Here is a 26,076-nt window from a genome sequence, read left to right as displayed (position 1 = left end):
AGCAGAAACTGATGGATTTTAGAATGCATAAGAAATCTAGAGTTTCTACTCATGTAAAGGAAATAATATACAACTATAACCAGGTTCATAAAAAGGCAGTTATTTTGTCAGCAGCCAACTTGCTTTTTCTCCTCTGATTTCTGCTCATTATGGAGAAAACACCGTTTGTACAAGTAGGCTAATTTGTAGAACCTCATCACTGACTAGAAATAACAAGCAAATCCCTGATGCACGCGCTCGGCTTTCCCGTGCCCTCATGCTGCCCCCTGCTGCCTACAGTCCACATTTACTGAGAAAAGTCCCAAAGTAGCCTAGCTTCTGGCTTACCTGCTCCTCTGTGCTATCCCAGCCCACACCACTGACATTGCCCTCTACATGTTAATGGACAAACAGGTTAACTGATAAAAGAGACAGTGCTTTCTTTCCTATGGGTCCCATCACCATGTTCTTGCCAATTACAAGCATCTGAACAGGAGGTATTTTGTGGACAACGACCAACCACCAGATCCCCTGGTTTAAGTGAGCAGGTTTCAAGCTACCATCACGAATTTCTCTGTCTCTCCATCTCTGTCTCTGTCTCTCCTCCCTCACCGTCCCCTCCTCCCCTCATTTCTGCACATTATAGCTAACTGCAGACCAACGGGCATTTTGACTGGCATTTCCAAATGCCATGGTTCCTCGCTCCTTCATAAACTCAGGTTTTGATTTGGGATGTCTTCTTTTGATTTTTATGTTGAAGGCTTACCCATCTTTCAAGGCTCCCACCAAAAGTCACTCCCTCATGAACTTTACCTTAATACTGAAAAGCTTCTCTAAACCTCTAGCTTGGCACAGTCTTTTTTTTTTTTTAATGTAGTAGGCAATAAAGATTTACTTAGTGAGTAAAGAGCAGATAACAAAGAAACCTTTTTTTTTTATTAGTGAAACTCCATGTGGTACAATTGTTGACCTTACAAATTTTTGTGCTTGGGTTTCAGTAATATAATGATTGAGTACCCATCCCTCCAAAGGTACCCATTCCCCACCTCCAGTGCTCCCAGCATCCCTCCCACCGCCCCCCCATCCCACCCCACTTCTGTGGCAGGGCATTCCCTTTTGAAGAAACCTTCTATTAAAGGTCATCTGATTAATTTTTTTTTTACTAACTTTGGGTCTGGGATCATACCTGTTGGTGCAAAGGGGCTCTCTGCTCAGTGCTTGGGAGTCACTCCTGGCAGTGCTCAGTAGACCATGCAGTTCTGGGACTGAAGCTGGATCTCTCACATGCAAAGCAAGTGCTCCAGCCCTTTGAGCTATGTCTCTGCCCAATGAACAGGTTTTTATAGGGTACCTAGAGAGGATCATAGGAACTTCTCTTAAGCAATATCCAAACCTTTGAGTGGGGTGACCTCTTTAATACTCAACACAGTGTAAGGCCTAATTTGACCCGTGAAATCAAGATGTCTGTCCAAAAAAATGAGGTTAACAGCATATATTGAGTGCTATGACATATTGCACACTAGTCTAAGAGCTTTAAAGACATAGCTCATTTTATTCTCATATTAGTCAGGTGAGGTAAGTAATATTACCTTGTTTTATAGAAGAGGATACTGAGAGTCTGGCCCGTTTAAGTAATTGGTCCCAGTTTATAGACATAGTAAACAGCAAATTTAGGAACTTAAGTAGATAAATCAAACACATGAGACTAAAAAATGTGTCAATAGAAATGTACAGAGAGTCTTCTAGGTACCTATTCTGAAAGTTAAAAAACTAGGTTCGTAGAATTACTTTGGAGGGCTGGAGAGATAGCTAAGCGGGTAGGGCGTTTGCCTTGCATGTGAACAACCCGGGCTCGATTCCCAGCATCCCATACGGTCACCCGAGCACCGCCAGGAGTGATTCCTGAGTGCCGAGCCAGGAGTAACCCCTGAGCATCTCCGAGTGTGACCCAAAAAGAGGAAAAAAAAAAGAATTACTTTGGAAATTGTGACCACATTGTCACTGATTACAAAGTGTCATAATTAGGGACTGGAGCAATAGCACAGAATGTAGGGCGTTTGCCTTGCACGCAGCAGACCTGGGTTCAATTCCCAGCATCCCATATGGCCCCCCGAGCACCACCAGGAGTGATTCCTGAGTGCATGAGCCAGGAGTAACCCTTGTGCATCTCTGGGTGTGACCCAAAAAGAAAAAAAAGTGTCATAATTATATGTTAATTTCTCTAAACTCTTTTGTCTTGTAAGACAAAGTATGAAGGAAGGTAAGATTCTGCCAAGTCCAAAGGTTTCTAGATATAAAGGACAGTATTATATTTTAGAAGAATAAGAAACACAACATGTAAACAAGTCAGTGTACCTGCTCGTATCTCTTTTTGGGGGGAGGTTTAGGATGCATAGCATTGACTTTTTATAGCCCACAGGCTTGCAGAACCACTTCCTGGGAGGCAATGATCACATAAACTCCAAGATAGGTGACAAATGAAATACTATAAAACCAAGACACAATGTAATTTTTGTACTCCATAGTTTGGTATAAAGCAAGTGTGACTTGGCTCTGAAGTAGACAATCATGGTAATGTGAGTTTGCTTTTCAAGTTTTCCAGTGTGGGGGAAGTTGTCCAACTGGCCACCTAGTGGGGAATATATTGGTACACACTTAGCTCACATCTGTGATCAATCTACAAGTAGCAGTATTGCTGAATACCAATTTTCCACAGATGAAACAAAATGAAACAGACAAAAGATATTGCCAGCTACAGGTGTCCAAGTGACCTGGGTCCATTTCAGTTTTCTTTTCCAGCTCAAGTTGGTGTTTACTAGGCAATTAAGTTAATGTATCACACAACCAAACTGGTTTGATGTCATTATTCTATTCGTGTGAACCTTCTTCATTCAGTAGGAGATAGATTATAGCTTTTCACGATTGAGAAGTAGCAGCTCTTATCTACTGACCTCTCAAATTTTGGCTTAGAATTTTAGTTTCACAATGTACCTTAAAAATTCTCAACCACAGCTGCATATTAGCATCCCACTGGTTACTTAAAAACAAAAACGGGGTGGGAGTGATAGTACAGTGAGTAGGGCACTTGCCCTGCATGAGCGAACCTGGGCTCCATTCTCAGCATCTCATAAGGTCCCTGGAGCACTGCCAGGAGTGATCCCTGAGGATAGAGTCAGGAATAAGTCCTGAACATCACTGGGTATGACCCAGAAACTAAAAAATTAAAAACAAAATTAAAAACAAAAAGAAACTCACTTCTCACTTCTCTATTCCACCTCAATGAATTAGAACTTCTGTGGGTAAGGTTCAGGCTTTGCTTAGGGGTGATTCTAAATGTCTGAAGTTCTCAGGGACATTCTAGAACAATGCTGACTGAAAGAACTTTCCAGAATTATGGACTTTGCCACAGATTCAATGTGAATACTCCCAGCCCCCACCCCAACCCCCAATCCACTAAAATCCTCACTCCCTAACGTGATGGTTATCTATCTAGGAGGTCTTTGGGAGATGATTTGGTGAGTAGCATGAACCCTTCTGAGAAGCATTAGCGGTGCCCTTTCTCACTAAAGAGACTCCAGAGAGTTCTCCGACCCCTATTACCACATAAGGCCACATGAAAATAACTGTAAACCAAGAAACAAGCCTGTGCCCAGCACAAAATCTTATGAAGGTGCCCTTGGCCTCCCAAACTGAGAGAAATACGGGGGTTGGGAGATTGGTTTGTCTTTTACAGTTTTTGTTTTTGAGTCATGCAAGGTTATGCCCAGGGCTTACTCCTGGCTCTGTGCTCAGGAATCACTCGTGGTTTGGCTCAGGGACCATATGCGGTGCCAGGGATTGAACCTGGGCATACGTGAGTATGGTCAGCACCCTACCTGCTCTCTCTCCAGGCCCAAGAAATTGGTTTGGTTTTAGCAGCAAAAATAGACAAAGATGGAATATTTTATATTCTATCAATCTGTAGTTTATATCACTTCTATAAATCTGTAGTCTAATATCACTTCTAGTCAGTTGTGCTATTTTTTAATTTAATTTACATTTGAATCTACACAGCCACATGTGGGTATTGTATTGGAGAACATACTTCAGATGTTTGGCGCCATCCTAAGTGATGTGAGTCTGTTATTATATAGGTAAAGGATTTTTTTGACAGAAAAGCTCAGTTAAATTTACTTTTTATTGGAGTAATATTAGTTTGATGAGTGTAAATACTCATGTTTTTGGGGTAGATTATTGTACCACATTTACTACCAGAATCCCACTATCCCTTGCTCACAGTCCATAGTAACTTTTTAGCCCACTCCCCACTCCACCCTTGGTAAAAATGACTCTTCTTGATCCTGGATCACACCAACCAAAAGGTCTCTTTGTCCTTCCTACAAGGCCTCTAGTGATGGACAGAAAGCTCAAAGTTTATGTTGGCTTCTAGGAATGTTATGACATTTACCTACTGTCCTATCATTCTGGTCCCTGAATTTATTTCTTATTCACTAATACTGGCAGTTTGTTTTTTGGATTTTGAACTTTAACGAAATATAAGTAATGGCCTTCAAATGAAAATTTCTTAAGTATCAAAGCAGTGAAGCAATTAAAGCTCTTGGAAAAGGTCTTCTTCGCTCCTTGGCACATCGTGGTGTTTTCCAACTGTGACCTTTGTCTTAGAGCATGGAGAGTTTCCAGTAGACTGGGGCAGCGGCCTGAGCTTCAGACCTAAATATAGGTCATTAACACACCAGCTTCTCTTTTTCAGTCTCATTGAAACCATGTCCTACTAATGAATGTGGGACATTAGTGGTTGTTGGGATAAAGTCTTGAGAAAACCCAGCAAGTGCCACAGACAGAGAAGTCCTTTCAAATGTCACTTGCTGCTGAGCAAAACTGTTGTTGTTGTTGTTGTTGTTTTGATGGCTTTAAAAAGTAATTTGTAAATTTTGAATCTCTATTTTAAAATTCTTAAAAATGCACAGAGATATGAATTTTTGGCAAATAAATCTTAAAGGTGACATCAGAGCTGAGGCATAAATCAAATCCTCCCTCAAGACCTTGTTCAACCTTGGAACCATTTCTAAAAGGGTACCTTGACCACCCTACATAACATTACAAGATGTATTTATTCACACTTATGGCAAATAATAATAAAAGTCACCATTTAAAATTTGACAGTTTAAAGGTAAAATATTTCTCATGGCGGCTACCATCTGATTCTAGGAGTAATTTCTCATTAGAGGTTCTGCAGGGGTCGCAGCTCTTACTAGAAATAAACTTCCCCAGACCAACTTAACCAGGAAATTTTAGGGATGGAGTCTCGCCATCAGTATTTCAGATAATTCTAACTTCACACTATGTTTGAGCTCCACTGATAGAGTACATCCAATCTCTGGGAGGTTCCAGGGTTGGAGAGATAGTACAAGGAGGGTTTAAGGAACCTGCTTTGCATGTAGTAGCCCAAGGCTCAATCCCCAGCACCTCAGCTCCGATCCCTTTGGGGTCACCAGCACCACCCTAGAGCACAGAGCTAGAAGCAGCCCCAACACCACAGGGTGTGGCCCAACCCCTGACCCTCCTTGAACTGCCCCCCCCAATGTCCCAGAGAGGGAAACTTTCATATACTCTGAAGTTGATAGATGGAAGTTTTATAAAATTGTTCTTATAAGTTGTGAAATGAAAGTTAATAACCCATTTGGGTCTAGTTATGAATCATGAATTTGCTTCAACAAAGCCTCACAGCCTAACCTTTAGCTTTCTTTTCTTAAAAAATTTAATTACTGAAAGTATTTCATGACCTGTTTCAGAGGAGATGAGAAGTAGTACAGATGAGCCATCGCAAATTCAACACACGAGAAGTCTGATCTTACAACTGATGAATGAACATGTCCTCCTACAGACTTGGCCCTGACCTGTGAGATGTGAACTGTGCACAACTGAGAATAGAGTTTCTTCCTACTAAAAAGGATGCATAAGAGAAATTCTCCCCCTTCGGAAACTATCATAGATATGTGCAGCTTTTTGAAAGTCTAAAACTTGGGTTTTTTTTTTTTTTACCAAAGATCTACATCAGTATTTACATCAGTATCAGAAGGAGATTGAAGAGGTTTTTCTGCTTTCATGACAAAATATGAAAAATGACATTCAACATTTGCTTTGCAGCAACCATTCCAGAGGAAGCATGTACTGCAAGTAGTGAGATGATACCACCAAACTCTTTCCTCTAGAATTAATGCAGCTTCAAGCCACCATATGAAGTTCAATCACATTCAACTTCAAGCTATGAATCGTACCTGTGAGTACCTATGCGTTATCTTGATTTATTTTGTTCATCCATCAGCAAGATGTGCCTTGAGATACAGAAAAGCCAAAGAGAGCTTGCAAAGGTATTCTACTTTGTGGAAATACTGTAAGTAACTAAGCATTTCGGCACTGGGGAGCAATTGCCATACCAAGCCCCCTAGACTCATTTTAACACACCGTCATCACTACCACCCAGCCTCCAGCCCTCCCAGTCTTCTGACTCTGGGGAACAAAATTACTTGGTCCATATATTATGTCTTTATATGGGTGTTTTATTAATCCTACCATTCCTGCTTTTACTGCATATTAGTGTTATTTCAATTTATGTGTCATTTGCTATGATGGCAGGTTATTACTTTGTTTGTTCTTTTTTGCTCTGGGGTCACATCTCGTGGTGCTCAGGGGCAATTCCTGGCTCTGCTGGGGCAGGGAGAGGTTGCTCCCAGCAGTGCTCAAGGGTCCATGTGGTGGCGGGGATCAGAATCAGGCTTCCTGCATATAAAGCACAGGCTTAGCCCATTGAGCAGTCTCTCCCAGCCTCAGGTAGGTGATTTTTAAAACCTGAAAACAGTCAACAGTTTCCCATGTAAATTAATGGCAATTGCTTCTTTGCTTTATGCCGTTTGACTTAAGAAATGTTTCCTACTAATACTTGCCTTTCAGACAGCAGGGGAAAGTGGGATCATTTAAGCTGTAGCAGCCACCTTGTAATGAATAGGAAGGATATCACTGACATCATGGCAGTATAAAAGAATAGAATCTACCAAGGAACTTGATGATATTGTAGAGCTGAAACTAGAACAGCTTGTCTCACGAGTCCTAATTTAGTTGAAATCATACATGTCCTTATTTTTTTCCCTTAATTTTATTTTTCAAATACCAGCATCAGTAATTACAAACTGAGATCACTCAACTACTGCTATGAGGCTCAACTGGCTCTATGACAAAGTAATCTGGTGACTTTATTCTTGAGCTTCCCTTACACCACACATTGGGAATCTTTAATAAATAGTTCCTACTTTTCCAATTTATCTACCTATAACAACAGCCTTACTTTCCTGTTCCGTATCTGATACACTTAACTAACCAAGCACTAATATATAATTCTATTATCTTCATAAAGTATTTTAAAAGGTCTATGAAATGTCATTAAATAATACCACGTTTTGGATAATAATATTTTAATTCTAATATAAATCCTTAACATTTTAACTATATTTCCTCACATCATTCACATCATGACAATGTGGGATAACTGCTCAAAATCAACCATTTTATTTATTAATTTTAAAATAAACAAGAAATAAGTGCGCTTCATTTATTTATCTGCTATACCAAGGATCAAACCCAGGGTCTCACACAAGCAAGCCAAATGCTCAATCACTGAGCTATATCCTTGGTGCCTTAAACACAATTATAAAAAAATTTTCAACAAATGAATCTTACAAGGTCACACCCAAAATTCTTATTACCAGAATGATCCTTTCTTTTTTTTTCAAGCCAACTGTGTTAATGTTTTATTTCTTTGAAATAGAAATCTGTATTATGTAGTCAGTTATTTATGAAGCATCTATTTGGGTTATATCTACAAGATTGGTTCCATTTTTGCCTTAAAGTGTGAATATTTGGTGTTGAAACAATGGCCCTTTGATAAAAGGACACTTGTTAAATCCTACATAATCGTATTTAAATAGCAGAACAAATACAAAAATCTTACTAGCTTCCTTCCCAAATGGGAACCTCCCACATCTAAGATCTTAGATTTTAAATATCTTTAGAAGTTTGAGCTTCACTATACTTTAAACTCCTTGATTCCTTTTCTTAATGATGTATCCAGTATCTATTAGCACTTAGAAGGAAAATCTAGACCAAACCAACCTCAAATTTTGTTGAAGTAAAAAAATCAAGTAAAAATGTACTTTTTCCCCATAAAGAAATAATTATTTTTGCTTTACTTTCATTTTAGATACCCCCATTTCAGGATCCTTCTAAAAAGACATAGCCAAAGTCATAACTCAAACACCCATTTTATATATCACTTTTTTGTTCCTTTGCAAAATCATACTGAGGATTAAAAAAGCCTTTGAAGAATTTAATAATACATGATATGTCCAAGAAAGAGTAGAAGTAAATAACTATGTCTAAAAAAAAATCTTATTTAAGATCTGTACTTATCTTGATTTTCAGAGGGTAAAATATCAGCTATTTTTCCCCCTAAAAAAGTTCAAGTCAAGGTATATTAGATTAATCCTGGCCAATATTTCCAGCATTGTTTGCTGTCATCTTACTCTCTCTGTAAATATTTTACCTTTGTCATCTCATCTTTTCTAATAGGGTTGACTAACCTGAAATTTTCTTAACATTAGCAATACTATTGAACCATAAGTGGACAAATAATGGTTTACTACATCAAAAAATAAAATTTTCAGTTTGTCATTGACCAGGTTCCATAATTTCAAGTTTATTTTTCTGAGGTTTATTGCATAGATCTTGACACACAGATCTTCCATGTACTGACATCACTTATTTCTTCATTCTGCAACCTGTTTTTTTATTTTTTTTTGAACACCATTTCACTACTCATTGACCCCTCCCCTCCTTCCATCAGAGGGATGGGCAGAATAAAAAAATATATTTTAATATAGAACAATTTTGCTCTCTGATGCTGTCTCTGACAAAATGATATGAAAGAAAGAAATAAGTAATTGTTGATTAAAATGACATTTCAGGGTTAAACACATGGATCTTTTTTATTGTTCTTGATCTGCAACTATTTCAATAAAAAACTGAGTTATCTATAAAAATGATGCTATCTAGTTCATATTTCATATGAAAGTCATTATAATTGAAACCCAAACCACCCCAAAGTTATTGAACTAAATGCTCACAAAAATGCTGTCAGTTAAAAGAACGAATGTCCACAGACTCAAGAGCTAAAATGAAGCAGTAGGAGGGTTTAAAAATGGAGAATAATATAAAATAAGAAAATTCTTGCCTGTAGATTTAAACCTTCTCACTTACAAAGTGATGTAAGAGCCACATCTAGAGAAAAAATTTTAATGTAAATATCAATGGAGGATTTTAGAAAGTAAAGATTCAACTATTATGGTTACTTCATAATCAATGATGTAATAGTCAATGATGCTGGAGAACAAAGAGCATTGCATAGCTACATATAGACTTCATAGCAGCAGTTTGTTTTTTAAACGGGGGTTACGTTATATAAACATTTGTTTAGTTTTCACAAATTAAAATACAAAATACCACCAACTGAATGCTAGAATATCTTAGCATTCAACATTTTGGGAGATATATTTTATTTGATTGATCAACTTTAGAGAACTAAGCTCTCCAAGGCAACCAGAGGTTTGGAGAATGTATTTACAACTGCAGCATTGATTTTTAGAAATAATATCTATTGTTAGAAGTTGTCCCGAGGAGGGCATTTAACTTTTACATAAAATGATAGTGGATATTTTCAAAATTTTTATCGGCTAGTATAAAATAGAGGCAAAATACCCAATTCTTGAAGTTCTAAGAAAGGTTCTTCTAGAGTTTGTAGGAACACAAATATCAAAAATATGATCCCTAGTCAAGTTCAAATACTCTTTTGTTTCAAACATTTGAATGATTCAACAGTAAAATAAAAAATAACCATGTACATATTTCAAAGTGAATAAAAACACTAATAATAACTCCTAAAATGCTCACTTGAGACACAGAGAGAGATAATCTATTCAATTATGTGAAAAGGTGGTCTGTGTAGGATACTATTTCCAAATTTTGAAATTTTATTTGGCAAATAATTTTTTTAAAGTGCAACTCATTCCTTCCACTTCCTTTTTGAATGGATAACATACTATCTTCACAAGCAACTGAAACATTCAGAGAACAGTAAAACCTATGTCACATTGTAATACATTTTTGTTCTTGAGAGGCTTTGGGCCTAAATCCCATATTCTCTAATCAGACAGCTCCCAATCATAACAGAGATGGAAAATATATATCCTACAATTAGATACATGAATACCAATACTTTAAAAGTTAAAGGCAGCTTGCATTCATTTCTTCAAAAATTATTTTATTCTAAAATATTTGTTCATTTTAACACAAGGGTAAGACATAAACTCACTGTAAATATCATTTCAAAATAAAACCATCATGTATAGTCATGATGATACATAAGCCTACTAGAAATTTCCCAGGGGAAACTTATAAATAGTTGTTTAAGAAATTCTTAGATACAAAATGAAATTCAACTTTTACAGTGTTCAGTGAACTCAAACATTTTGTTAAATTGAAGCCACTAGTATGATACCGCAGTATATTAGGAAAATGCAAAATGCTACTGAGGAAAGAGAGGGTAAACCAACAGCATATTATTGAAGAATTCTGAAGTAGAGATAATCAGATCAGATAAAACACAACTGCAAACTGCATACTTGTCCCTGATGTTCCCTGTACAGCTTGTGACGGCACGTCTGCTCCCCCACCCCCATAGTTCATGGTTCACCAAAAACATTTAAATAATACAACTGAATCATTTCTTGAACAAAATCGAACTTTCTTGAAGGAAATAAATAAGATAATAGATCATGTCTTGCCCCACCTCTTTTTTTCCTCCTTTTTTCTTTTAGTGAAACTGACATAAATTGTTGAGGAGCACTACAGCGCCACCAACACAGATCAATGCAAAACAAAAAAGATTTCCCACCGTGTGCAAAAAAGAAAAAAAAAATTAGAAAAATGCCCAAAATTACAAAATGTCTCCCAAATGTACCTTTTTGGAGAAAACCATGATAGATTTGCAAAGATTATCTAACGAACAACTCCATAGAATTAATATTGGGGGATACAAGTTTAGATCCAATCAACAAATAAAGATCCACTATTTAGCAACAGCCATAACTTAATATAAACCCGGTTATGTCAATCTCCACCTTCATTATACCAAGGGCAGCTTTTCTGTAGTTCGTATTTAAGTAATCCATCAAGAAAAACCACAATAGGCCTTATGCAGAAAACACACACACACACATATACAAAAACAAACTACATCTATAGTTTGCCTACTGATCATTTAGCCTTGAACAAATTAGGTAATACATAATTTTTATAAAGAGGATATGCACATATTTGGCATTACCCACATTGCAGGCACAAAACAAGTCCATCTTGAAATAGCTGAGTTCCCCTGTAGTTCACAGCAATTAAAGTATAATTTATATTACCAATATTTAGCTTAAATAATAGGGAAAGAACTATATTTTGTTTGTTTGTTTCTCTGGGTAAAAATTACCCAAACAAGATTAAGAGGAATGTGTAGAGATCAAAGCTAAAGAAAAAAAGAAGAAGAAGAAGAAGAAGAAGAAGAAGAAGAAGAAGAAGAAGAAGAAGAAGAAGAAGAAGAAGAAGAAGAAGAAGAAGAAGAAGAGGAAGAAGAGGAAGAAGAAGAAGCAATCCCACAAAGATTGGTATGGTTAGAAGAAACACAATGAAAATCCTTTTTATCCGGTGGCTCATTCAGAGATTCAATGACAGAAATGTTTAAAATGACCAACTTACCATTAGTGTAGGCAAAGCAGGAGCCAGTTCTTGAAAAATGATTGTAACAATATAGGCTGGTGACTTGTGTCCCTAGAAACAACAGCCTCCAGGCAGCATATGGATCTTCAAACATCTTTGAAATATTTGGTAAATAAAAAGTAATACTTTCTTCCATGATCGGTGGCTGAATGGGGTGGCTTCCCACAGGATCTGTGGGCGTTGGGGGAAAATCGGAGAAATATCCACGGAAGATTAAAAGCAGAGGAGGCAAGCAGCAGCCACAAGACTCTGGGGTTAACAACTTTGCGATGGCAAGCAGGCGTCCTCTGATTGGTTAGGAGGGCAGTGTCCCTACGGTCTGCACTATCCCCCGCTCCCCCCGCCTCCTGCAGCTTGGAAAAAAATGCAGTGTGTGTGCCATTTTACACTGGGCTTTTAAAAGCACAGCCACCCGAATGACAAAAGTCTAGGCTCGCTATTAAGTGACACTGCAAAACAATAGCACCCACGACGGCCTGTTAGCGCAGGAAAATGCCCTCTGCATGTCTTCGGGAACACTCTGGTTTCTTGCATGATTTGTTTTTTCTCTTTCTTTCTTTCTGTTCTTTTTTTTTCTTTCTTTCTTTCTTTCTTTCTTTTTTTTTTAGGACTCCCAAGCAAACTGTGCATTGCTTCTCAAACGTCGATGTATAATTTGGATATAAATCCGGCCATCTGAGAACGATTTCCGCCAAAGCGTTTTTTAATCTGACATCAGTTCAGGTACCCAAAGAAGCCTGTAGTCCTTGCACAAAATTCGCGACTCCTGTAGCTCCGAGAGCTTGAATTACTTACGAAGGAGAGGGAGGGAAAAAAAAAAAAAGAGAGAAAAATCCCGAATTTTTTTAGCCTCAGTAACTACCCTCTCTGTAAAAATAAAATAATAAAATAATTGTTTGAGTGGATGATTATAAGCAATAGACGTACTTTTTTTTGGAGGGGGGAAGATTTTGTTTCAAAAATCTTTACTGGCAGCCAGAATTCTACCACACTGCCTTACAAACAAAATGGCTGGTTCGGAGTTTTTTGGATCCTCCCACTGTGCCTCCTCCTGGCCTCCAGGAAGTGATAAAAATCCAAATGAAATACAGTACGAAAAGTGCAATGTCCAGAATGAAGTCGCCCGAAACCTTAGGAAAAGGGTGATTTAAAAAAACGCTGCTTTTATGAGTTTTTTTTTCTTTTTAATTGTTTTGAAAAGAACATCAATCACTCGAGATTTACTTGACTGTAATTTGAACTTCCTGCTTTACATATTTATAAGGTCTTTCACCTAACTTGGCAGATTTTCAAATTAAGTGGGCTGGGAAATTTGATGCTCTGTTTCTAGTTGTGAGCTGAGTCAGGTATTTGGTGTTTGTAACTGGGCTTCTAAATAAAAAAAAGAAGCCTAAAATGTAAAAAGAGAGGAGAGAGAGAGAGAGAGAGAGAGAGAGAATGTTAAATACATGATACACTATGATTGATTGCAAATATAAAGTCATACAACTCAGCAAATTTCAAAAATTGTCAAATACTGCATTCATGTTCATATATATACACATACACATATATGTATTACCAGTTAAATTTTTAACGAGCTAAAGATAAGTTTGAAGGAGTTGGATGAAGGCAAGACTGGAGATTTGCCTATATATTTTTTAAAAGTTTTTTATACATTTATTTTGGTTGAGCGCCACATCCAGCAATACTCAGGGATCAGTGCTCACTTCTGGCAGTCTCAAGGAACATATGGGATACTGGGAATTGAACCTGGCTCAGCTTCATGCAAAGAAAGCACCCTACTCACTGTACTATTTCTCTGGCCCCAAGTGCCTGTACTCTTTCGGACCTCTCCCACAGCCTCCCTTCCAAAAAAGAGAAAGTAAAGGAATAAGAAAACCCCTTATACACTTGTTGGTCTAATAGTCTATCCTTTTCCCTGCATTTTCTATACCTATTCTGGCACATAGTAGGTATAACATTATCTTAGAAAGCTATAGCTAAACTGACTTATAATTTATTGTCTAAACCAGAACTTTTTTTTGAGTGAAAGGGGCCGTAAAGGGGAACTGTTTTTTGGTAAGCTAGGAAGTAGAGTTCAGCAGCTATTTAAATATTTCCTTGAACCATTGCTGAACGGTTAGATCACCTACAGCCCAGGGTCTTAGGCCAACTGAGAGAATCTGCGCTAGACCCGCTTCTGGGCTGTATCTACTGCCCTGGTTCTAAAAAAGACTTGTTTTTAATATACTTAAAGTTAACACTCATGGTAAGGGATATTCATAATGCCATCAAAATTGATCTGGTGAGAATAAATTGCAATGATGTTTATATTATAAATCAGAAAAAGTTACTTTATATGTCATCTGATTAAGAAAGTTAACTGAGATGGGGGGGATACTGGAGACAATGGTGGTGGAAAATGTACACAGGTGAAGGGATAGGTGTTCAATCATTGTATGACTGAAACTCAACCATGAAAGTTTTGTAACTGTAAAAAATATATATATTTTTTTCTTTAACAGAAAGAAAGTTAACTGAAGTTTATTTGTTTGGGGCCACACCCAGCAGTGTTCAGAGATCACTCCTGATGTGGCTCCAGGGATGCTGGTGCTGAGGATCATACCTAGGTCAACGTGTGGAAGGCAAGCTCCTTACCCGCTGTCCTATATCTCTGGCCCAATAACTGAGAACTTTTCTAGCAGTTTTTCTTCCAGTAGACAAAATTCTCTGGAGACCATTTTTACTGTATGCTTTTGTTTTTCAGGAATCTTAGTCTTTTTCTTTTCCATCTCATAAACATGCACACCCACATATGTACGTAACACATTCATAAAATTATATGAACATATTTGGATATGCACATATGTATGTGCACAGGTATATACTTTGACTACCTATAGATTTTTCGGTGTGTCTTTCACATATGTGATATGCTGTACTATGGAAGAATTTTCTTAAGTGATTTTGAGAAAATATTCATATTTTACACAATTTGATTATCTCTTATGGTAAAGCATTGTGATGGATGATGAGATGCTTTGAAAAAGTTATTATTGAAAGATATAGGATAAATTATTTTCATGTTTTTTATTCATATAGGTCTTGAGACCTCAGAAAATATCAAGCATGATGCTTGGTATACATATATAGATGAACAGACATTGTAACCTCTTGTTTATGAAGTCGGTAGTCTAGTGGAAACTCAGATAAACATGCAAACATAATAGCAAATTACAATAGACATCAGTAGAAAAACAGAGGGAAATCTAAGAGAATAAAAAGCACTGAAACATATATTAGGAGGCAAGGAGAATTTGTTTCTGAGTAGGTGAGACTTGAAGCTTCTCAAGAACAAGAAAGAGTCAAACTTGAAAAACACACGAGAAATAACATCAGAGATACGTGGGTGCAGCACGTACTAAGGCTCAGGGGTAGGATGCAGCATGGAATGTTCAAAAATGAAGACAATATTTGTATGGCATGTTGAAAGAGAGGGAAAATGACGTCAAATAATATCACAGATGCAGTGTTATCTGCAGAGGGTTTTGAGTCATTGAAAATTTCATATCTAGGCAAGGTGAATTGTATTCTGAGTAAAATGCTGGAGTTTAAAATTTTAGAATTTTTTAGGTAAAGGTAAGGTAAAGGCCCTCCCGTTGATCGTCGATTTGCTCGAGCGGGCCCAGTAACGTCTCCATTGGAGACTTAGTTGTTACTGTGGGCTGGAGCGATAGCACAGCGGTAGGGCGTTTGCCTTACAAGCGGCCAACATGGCCGACCCGAGTTCGATTCCTCCGCCTCTCTCGGAGAGCCCGGCAAGCTACCGAGAGTATTCGATATGCCAAACACAGTAACAACAAAAGTCTCCAATGGAGACGTTACTGGGCCCGCTCGAGCAAATCGACGATAGAATTTTTTAGTGATGATAAAATTAAGAGAAGCTGTGGAGAAGGGAGGAGAAAACCCATAGACTAATTTTCATTTTTTATTTTTGTTTCTTTGGGTCACACCTGGCAGTGTTCTAGGCTTATTCCTGACTCTGTGCTCAGGGATCACTCTGGGTCATGCTTGGGAGACCATATAGGGTGCAGGAAATGGAACCCAGCAAGCGCCTTTACCTGCTCTGCTCTCTCTCTCTCTCTGCTCCCTTCATACTAATTTTCAATATGCATAGCTTCATTAAAGTGTTTGATATTATATTCTGAAAAATCCACATTACACCTATGTGCTTAAAATATTGATCATGTCATCTCCATTTGTAAATAAATATGAGTGAGAAACAAATTCTTCAAGATCACAGATATTACTAGTAAGATGGAAAAAAGAAGAATTAAGGCAATTATGGCCTCAGATTTGTTTCTAGTGTTGATTTAGGTATTTATTATTCTGTGTACCTTATATTTAATAATAGTTGAATAAAATTTAAATAACACTTTAAAACAAAACAATTTAGGTGAAAGCTAGAAGCTGATAAAATTAGAATAAAATGTTATTTTTTTAAACTTTTCCACAAATTGACTTTAAATCCAAATTTTATGTACACATATGAGTAGAAACTATTCATTCAATTTCCTAGTGTCTAAGACTTAGAAGAATTTTTATAAGTAGGTCAAATCAATGTTGTATAATCCCTTGAATGAACTTTGATAGTATTAAAATAATCTCTAAACAAATTGCAAAAACTATTAAGTTGTATAGTTGTAAAGATGTTAACCTCTTGGAACTATGAGGTAAAGGAAGATTTATTTTGCAATTTAAATGAAAACAAACTCACTTTTAAAAAGTTATTATGGCAAAGCACCCTATAAATAAATGGAACAACATTTTGCAGTAAAATTGATTCTAAATACTGGAGGTCAGAAAACCATATCAGTTAAATTCAGCTTTGCTCGTTTCACATACAACTTATGAAAAAACTTTCTATTTTTGAAGATTTGGAGAAGTCATATAATTATGAATAAGAGGTTGTGGACTGTGGGCTTCAGTGTCCTTTAGTTAAAAAATTATTCTTAGTCCAAATTCAAGTGCATAATCATAATCCTAATGATTATGAGCAGTTACAATTTGTAATTGGCCAGATTTCCATCTGTGGGCCCTGGTAAATGAATGAACAGTGTATTATTAAAATTTCTTTAGCTACGTGTGTGGGCTTAGACAAATATTTAAATTTGATTCTTTGAATGTTTTTCTCTATATTCTACCTCTTAAGGATAAAAGATGGGGCAGTAGCGATAGTACAGTGGGTAGGGCATTTGCGTTGCGTCCAGCCTACCTGAGTTTGATTCCTGGCATTCCATATCTCCCGAGACTGCCAGGAGTGATTCCCGAGGGCAGAGTCAGGAGTAATCCCTGAACACCACCAAGTATCGCCCAAAAATGAAAAGAGAAAAAAAGAAGAATAGAATGAGTGATCAGTTAAGCTGTATAGAGTATCTGCCTGGCATCCATAAGGTCCGGAATTTCATCCTTGGCACCACTGTCCCACAGCTACTTTGGGTCCACTGTCCCACAACTACTTTGGGTCCTCTGTCACTCCCATCTGATGTGTATCACTGGGCAAAACAAAAAACCCTCAGGTTTGCACCTTTAGCCAAGCCTGATCAGAAGCAACCCAGGGTCCCCTTTTCTGGGGACTGCACACTGTTTTAAAAAACACAGAAGAGGGGGAAAGAACTTGGGCGATAGTACAGCAGGTAGGGTGCTTGCCTTGCATGCAACTGACTCTGTCCTTGGCATCCTATATGATCCCCTGAGCCTGGCCAGGAGTGATCCCTAGAGCCCTGAGCGCTACTGGGTTTGGCGCCCTAACAAAAGAAAAGAAACAAGAACCAAAAAAAAAAAAGGAAATTTATGCCTCTTTTCTCTTTTGCAAGTGTATTTTTGTTGTTGTTGCGAGTGTATTTTAAAGTAAGACCATTCCAGATTTATTTTCCAAAGAGAAGTATGATGTTTTTAAAATTTTCAGGAAAATGTTAGTTCAATTCACTGTGGTAGTTTGTGACTTTGGTAGATGAACAAATGAGGATGTAGTATACTTTTATTATTCCATTACACAATGAAATAATTGACATAAGGAAAGAGAAAATCTGCTCACTTATGACAACATAGATAGAACCCGAGGCAAACATATTAAGAAAAATAAGTCAGAAAGAGAAACTTAAGTATGGGATGGCTTCATTTACTTGTGGTAGATAAACAAAGCAAGACAACAGAACAAAACCAAATACAAAAAAAACCTGGAAATCTAACTGGAAAACATAGGTTACACAAGTGGGAAGCCAGAATGGGGTGCAGAGGTGAAAGTGGCTCAAAGTCCCAGAGGTATGTTAGTACTCTTGTAGTGGGCATGGTATGGTAACAGTTATCCTGAAGTGTTCTAGAGCTGTGCCCCTAATTCTTCTGCTGTCTGGAGAACTAAAGTTTCCTCAGTTAAGAGAGGCACTGTGACAGAGAGAAAAGAATTTGACGTTATTTTCTATTTTAAGTACCCTTCAACTTATGGTTTGCAAATGGAGGTTGGGTAATAATTCACAAACATGTATAATGGATACAGCAAACTGATTTGAAAATGCAGCTTTAAGAAGTTTACCAAATATTTACTATGGATACAGTAGATTTGGTTGGGAAATGCTGTGGAAATGGAAATAATATTTTAAGACTTCTAGAATGAGAATGAATAGAATCCAGTCTTTAAAGAGAGGGATCAAGATAGAGTCTAAAACCTTCATCTATTAAGGACCTAGTAGCAGAGATTCTGAGCAGCAGTTCCGAGGGAGAAGTCTGGAACCTAAAATAGAGTAAGTCTGATTCTCATGATGACAGAAACTTGATCTTTGCCTCATCAACATTTTACACTAACTCCTGGATAAGCAACCTTTTAAAAGAAGTCTGAGTGAGGATAAATAGAACTACCTGGCATTTTCTTTTGCTAGTGAAAATCAATGAGAGGTAATGAAAGGCAAGTAAAAAGTTAAGGATGTTAATACCAAGAACTATTCACATATATGGTAGGGAAGGTACCAGTTAGTTACTCCTGAGTGGTAGGTATGTATGATTGTTTTATAAAAAAAATATTATCTGTATTGATTATATTTTCTGGTTTTCCCTGTGGAATCCAGTGTGTTGATCCAGTACAATTATGCCATTTTCATTTTATTTTAAAATGTTCTGGATTTTTCTGTAAAAGATCAGACAACTTCTCTACAGAACCAAACATATTATTTTATCTTCCTCTCCCCCTTTCTGAAACCTCTACCTCTTTGTTCATTGGCTATCATTTCTTTGTTTTTACACTTCAAAATCAATTTAAGATACACTATCATGCAATCCTATTCATCTAGTTCAAATGATCTAGGTAAACGATTAAGAAGTAAGCAATCTGATTGATTTCATTTAAAGTAGTTCAAACTTGTACTGTCTATGATTTTGCAAACAATTTAGAACTATAGAGAGGGAGACAGTTTCCTAATGCCTGTTGCAAAAACTGCCATTTATCAAAGTAGGGTGCAATTGTGTTAATTATATAATCACTTCTGTCTGAGTTATTTTTGTGGCTGCTATTATATATACACTTGTTCAGTTATGTAATAGGGATCGCTGACTTGGCACCCTTTATTCTGAAAGTTTGCCAACACAAAGAGAAGTACAAAGGAAGACATTGGAAAGAGATCCAGAGGAACCAGACTACAAAGGTTAATATACTTTATTAAAACATTTATATATACATAAATATATATTATACATATATGTATAATTTTTTTGTGGTGCTTGATGATTAAATCCAGGGCCTCACACATTCAAGGCTATATGCCTGGCCTCCACATTTCTATATATTTTAAATTTTTTGGCTTTTTGAGTCACACCTGATGATGATCAGGAGTTATTCCGGGCTCTGCACTCGGGAATTACTCCTGGTGGTGCTTGGGGGACAATATGGGATGGCGAGGATTGAACGTGGGTCAGCCACATACAAGGCAAACGCCTTACTTGTTGTACTATCGCTTCAGTCCCTCTGTGTTTTTCAAATGACAGATAACTTTATTACTTTCACTATCTGGGAAAAATATGAATAAAAGAGAGGAGAATAATAAGTGAGAAAAGAGTAAAGTTTCCTTCCAATAAACTTATTTTTATTAGTGGTAAATCTGAGAGCCAGGTTTAACATTCTGTAATATTCTGGTTATCTATTTATATAAATATAAATTTATATAAAATTACAATTACATTTGTCAATGGCAAAAGCAGTAATCATCGCACTGGTAAACTGGCTTTGTAAGTACCCACCTCTCTCTGACCCATTACCCTTACCAGAAAAATAAAGGCTCTAGGCTTCCCAGTGTGTGATTTTGTAGGGTGTCACTCCAGTCAGACAGGAATAAATATTGTAAAAGCACATTTATGTAAGGGGTACTGATTCTCTGTACCAATTACTCTAAGCACCATAATTTTTATTATAACCTGCAGTTAAGGCTATTCAATGTAGATCCAATTTATGGCAAGACTTAAATTATGCTTGTAATGAAATATGGTATAAAGACAGTAGAGTGTACTTTGGGAATAAATATTAAAATATAACAAACTATTCATGTACTATCTGAAATCCTTCTACCCAACTCTAAGGTATTTTAAGAATCCTTTGCCTGATAGAGCTGGTGAAATTATTTATGATTTGATTCTATTAGCTACCTCTTCCTCTGTGATTCAAAGTTAGTCATTTGCTTATTTTTTTTGTTCTGTTCCAATGATCATTTCTGGTCTAAAAAGTACAGTCTTTCTTCTATAAAAATCTGAATAACATTTTAGAAAAAAAAATTTGTTCTGTTTTCTTTTTAGGTGGTTTTGTTTTGTTTTTAGGCCACACCCAGCAGTGCTCAGGGCTCTGCACACAGGGATCACTCCTGGCAGGGCTCAGGGGACCATATGGGGTGCCAGTGATTAAAGCCAAATCAGCTGCATGCAAGATAAGTCCCTTAACCTCTGTACTATCTCTCTGGCCCTACTTTCAGGGTTTTTGTTTGTTGGTTGGTTTTAATGATTTTTTTGGTATACTTTCTTCTATTGATCTTTGTATTTCAGTGAATATCATTAGAAGTGTTGCTCTGAAGGCTTCTTTGGGTATTTGACATGGCCCTCATCTATTCTTCTCGGAATTTTGTCTGGATTAATCAGTTTAGATGAACTCCTCTGGGTGGGGAGACAAGCATGCCCTGCGTAGAGAGAAGACGAGGCATTCAGAATTGCCAGTGCCTCTTAGCCACTGAACAAAGCCTCGAAACCCCTATCAGGTGGTGCTAAGACGACCCTGAATCTACTGGTGAGTTAGAACACTGGTGCTGGCAGGAAACAGAGTCTGGCTGACTGGACTTACAAGGACATGCCATGGGCAGTGACACTCCTTGGTAGCTAGATATGCTTAGAGAGTTCCTTAGGGTGCTTGATGGCTGTAGGGATGTGGGTTAGTTGCTGGCTGGCATGTAGGAACTAGCTGATCTATTTGCCTGTGTCAACACTAGATATTTGTCTTCTAGCTGCCGGCTACGTTAGCTATTTTCTAAAGGAAGGGCGGAACTCCATCAGGGATTTGCCCTCAGGTCCTTTAATAGGTAGCCCAAGTTGGAATCCATAAACATTGCTCTCAGCGAGGTCTGAGAGTACTCATCAAGAAGTTGGAGGCCTTTAATACAGGGATTAGGGACTAGCTTCATTCCCTATTGTTCTTGCCTCCTGTTCCTCTGCCATAAACACACAATCTGAGATTATCCTTTTTTTTTTTTATTAGTGAAACACCATGAGGTACAGTTGTAGATTTACAATTTTTTGTGCTTGGGTTTCGATTATACAATGATCAGATACCCATCCCTCTACCAGTGCCCATTTTCCACCACCATGAATAATATCCCCCCCAACCCCATCCCCCATCTCCCCCTGCCTCTGTGGCAGGGCAATCCCGTGTTCTCTCTCTCCTTTTGGGTGTTGTGGTCTGCAAAAGAGGCATTGAGTGGCAAACATGTTCAGTCCATAGTCTACTTTCGACATGCATCTCCCCTCCTGGGAGGATCCTCCAAACACCCTTTATTTGGTGCTCCCTTCTCTATCTGAGCTGCCCTTTCCTCTAGAATGCCCGGCTGGCCACTACGCTATGGAGTAATCCTCCTGGTGCTGATCGCAGCTATTCTTGGGTATTAATCTCATATTTTGTTACTATATATCCCCCAGAATCTGAGATTATTCTTGAAAGCTGTTCAACTGTTTCAACTCAGTTGAGTTGAAAGCTATTCAAAGTTACTGCTGATGGCTTCTTGTAGGCTGTATCTTAGTTTTTACTCTTTCGTGCTTTTCTGAACTCACCTCCTTCTGGTTCTCAATGCTCCCGGGCACTTATCTCTACGATGCAGGATCATAGGATTGGGGTGCCACATGTCAGGCACAATTCCCTCCCTATTCCCCGTGGTAAAGTTCAATATCTCTTCCAGATCACAGATAGCGAGCTGTTCCACGATATTGTGTCTTCCTTGGTCTCCTCTTCACCTCTGCCTTCTACCTATTTATTTAAAATTTTTTATTTAAAAAATTTTTGGTTTTGCTTTAGGGATTTTGACAGTGCTCAGGAGGCCACTCCTAGTGCTTGGGCTCACTCCTGAGAGTAGGAGTGCTTGGAAGATCATGCAGTGCTGGGCATTGAACCTAATCTCTTGAATGCAGAGCACTGTACCCCAGCTTGTTAAGCAATCTCTCTGTCCCTGCATGCCATTTTTGACTCTTGCTGTGGAAGCTGTTTGTATGGATTTTAGGTGAATTTCTGTTCATGGAAACCAATTTTTGTGTAGAGTTTCCCTGAACCCATAACGAAGTAAGCACAGGTTCTGTCTGACCTTTGACCCTGCCCACTCTTCTACTTTGAAATAATCCTCAGGCACCATTCCTGGCCCAGCTTTCTCCCAGGGAAGTTGGGGTTGAAGGGGGCTGATCTAATGATATATATTAAGATGTGAAACATTTTAGGCTTGGGATTCTGAGCTGAGTATAGTGCTGGGAATTTGTGTGACTGAAAGGATATGACTGAGAGGATATGAGGGCCAGAGCAATAGCATAGTGGGTAAGGGCGTTTGCCTAGCACGCGGCCGACCCGGGTTCAATTCCTGCACCCCTCTGGGAGAGCTACCGAAAGTATTCTGCCCGCACGGCAAAGACTGGCAAGCTTCCCGTGATGTATTCAATATGCCAAAAAAACAGTAACAAGTCTCACAATGGAGATGTTACTGGTGCCTGCTTGAGCAAATCGATGAACAATGGGAGGACAGTGCTACAGTGCTACAGAGAAGATATGGCATGAATCCTTAGTCGGGCAAGTGACACTTGCTACTATCAGAACAAATTGATTACTGTCGATTTTCCCTCTTTGTTCCTCTCTCTCCAGTGGTCTGTATCAAAACAGAACTCAGATTAACAGGGTTCCTCAATTTCAGATACCCTAACGAGGCCTGAATACATGATAGGAAGGGAGAGAATGATAAAGTATGTGGAGACTTCCTGCATGTGGAGGAACGCCGTCAGTACATGGAGATTTTCTGCTGTTATTCACAGGAGGAGGCACTCCAGTGCTTACTCTCTGGAAATATACCGGGATACCATAAGGCTGCTCATCATATTACAGAGAGGCATTTTGTTACCTTCTGGCTCTGTGCTCATGGATCATTCCTTACAGGCTAAGGGGAACCATATGGGGTGCGAGGGATCAAACCTGGCTCAGATGCATGTAAGGCAAATGCCCCTACCTGCTGTACACTCACGCCTCAAATTCTTATATTTGTGTTTGTTTGTAATTGAATTACCACTGAGCAATTCTATTTAATGAGGGAGTTAATGAGAAAAGAACCAAAACTGACTTAATTTGTAAGTGGTTTGTTTATATAAAATGAAGGCCACACGATATAACTAACTTTATGAACAAATGGTTTACTGTGATTTGGATTAAAAAAAAATGATGGGGAATTGTCACCTTGCTGTACCTGATAGTAACCTGATAGTGATTCATGCTATAAATGTTGATGAAAAAAATATTATCACTTGTCACTTAAAATGAATACTTTGTTAAAACTCATGATTCTCTTTAATTTGTAGATTGGTGTTTTTTATAGTTACATTAGGTATATACTCATAAGTAACTTATGCCTGGTTGCAATAATGCACAAGGACAGTCAGAGCCATCAGGGACCAAATTTCCTGGTCATAGTCTTAGCACTGGCATCTACCAGCTGAATGAATTTGGGAATGTAATTTAATTTCTCCAAGCACTTATTTCTTCATCTGAATGAGGATAACTATAGTAGCTACTATTATTGTGAGAATTTAATACATATTAATTATTAGAATAGTTTTTGAGGATATCAAACATCTCTATGGCAAAAGTAATTTAACTCATTAATTTAATTAAAGATCCAAAAATGTGAGAAGACTTATAAGATAAATAACATTTCCATAGCATCAAAACTTTGAGAATACGTCATTACATTATTCCATTAGTTTTCAAAATCTATTCTGAAGACTAGATAATGCATATTTTATTTTTGTTAACAATCATTGCTTTATAATTAGATAATATTTTTTGTTGTTTTAAAGATGAGGCCATTTGAAGAGGTATGTGCTGTGATACTAGCCAGAGGTATTTAATTTTTCTCCCCATATCAAGAATGAAGAAATAGACTGGAGCGATAGCACAGCGGTAGGGCGTTTGCCTTGCATGCAGCCAACATGGCCGACCCGAGTTCGATTCCTCCACCCCCCTCAGAGAGCCCGGCAAGCTACCAAGAGTATCTCGCCCGCACGGCAGAGCCTGGCAAGCTCCCCGTGATGTATTCGATATGCCCGACACAGTAACAACAAAGTCTCCAATGGAGACGTTACTGGGCCCGCTCGAGCAAATCGACGATCAACGGGAGGGCCTTTACCTTTACCTTTACTTCTGGGTGACTAGGACAGTTAAAGCTAATTTTGTATTTTAATACTTATTGTTGGGCCAAAGCAATAGTACATCAGATAGGACATTTGCCTTGTATGCAGCCAACCTGAGTTCAATCCCTGGTATCCCATGTAATCCCCTGAGCACTGCTAGGAGTGATCCCTGAGTGAAGAGCCAGGAGTATCCCCTGTGCATCTCTGGATGTGGCCCCCAAACTAGAAAAAATACTCATTATTATTTGTGTAGGAGTTATTGAACTGGACCTCTAAGCTATATTTTCTCTCCTACCTTGATTTTCTATTCTAAAGGTGCATTTTTCCTGATTCTGAATTTTTATATATGCTGATTTATTATTTGAAATTCTTAAAACTTGTCTCATACATTTGGGAAAAATTTGAACCATAAACAAACTTACCCAAGATTATATAGCTAGTAAGATTTGGGTATTGATCTGAGTTCTCTTGGCTTCTTGGGAAAGTCACATTTATGTACAAATCTAGTATAACCCAGTATACTATATATGATTATCTCATGAAATCTACACATTAATTGGTATGAGGAAGGTCAGTTGTTACTGCTGCTATTTTCAGTTGAAGAAGCAACTGAGATCTAAAAAACTTATAGAACTTGCTGATGTTAATTTTGTTATAATTTCTGGCTATATAAATTTTCTTTAAAGACTTGAGTTTCCCCTTAAATTCTTCTGTGTTGATAGAGTTTAGGTCCAGATCTTTACATCCATCTTCCTCCTTTTCCTTTCTCTGCTTCCCTATCACATCCCAGCCATGTGACTTTTTCCTCTTAGGACTTTGCAAAGAACAAAGTCACCATTCCAACTACCTGCCACTTAAAATAACCTATTTTTTAGCTAAAAACTACTTGTTATAACACAAATACCTTAAATATCATAGAAAATATCGTTCTCAACTTACAGGGCTCTTGGTAGATTTTCAGGATTTCCAGTGCACAGGGCTCTGTCACTGTTGTGCACCTTCCTAGCAATCCACTCCTGTCTTCTAAGAGGAAAGGAAGAGAGAGAGAGAGAGAGAGAGAGAGAGAGAGAGAGAGAGAGAGAGAGAGAGAGAGAGAGAGAAAGAAAGAGGAAAGGAAGGAAGGAAGGAAGGAAGGAAGGAAGGAAGGAAGGAAGGAAGGAAGGAAGGAAGATGAAAAAGAAAGATGTACATAGAGAGACTGGTGCTCTAGGGTGAGACAGCACAGAAATCTATACACTCTGATCTTGGCCCACTTGGCTTCTACTGCGTCACATTTGTGTTTTGTTA

General features: G+C 38.0%; 1 protein-coding gene across 1 annotated transcript in view; it reads right to left on the bottom strand.

The window, feature by feature from the left end:
* EPC1 (enhancer of polycomb homolog 1) overlaps window positions 1-12,377 on the bottom strand; it is an 88,961-nt gene extending 76,584 nt beyond the window's left edge. The window contains exon 1 of the mRNA XM_056132567.1: window positions 11,833-12,377. Coding sequence (XP_055988542.1) covers window positions 11,833-11,835 — 3 coding nt within the window. The 5' untranslated portion in view covers window positions 11,836-12,377. The remainder of the gene's footprint in view (window positions 1-11,832) is intronic.
* Between the last annotated feature and the right edge of the window lie 13,699 nt (window positions 12,378-26,076).

This window comes from Sorex fumeus, unplaced genomic scaffold (genome assembly GCF_029834395.1).
Source record: "Sorex fumeus unplaced genomic scaffold, SorFum_2.1 ptg000007l, whole genome shotgun sequence".
NCBI classification, from domain to species: domain Eukaryota; kingdom Metazoa; phylum Chordata; class Mammalia; order Eulipotyphla; family Soricidae; genus Sorex; species Sorex fumeus.
This window is presented reverse-complemented; position numbering and strand designations above follow the sequence as displayed.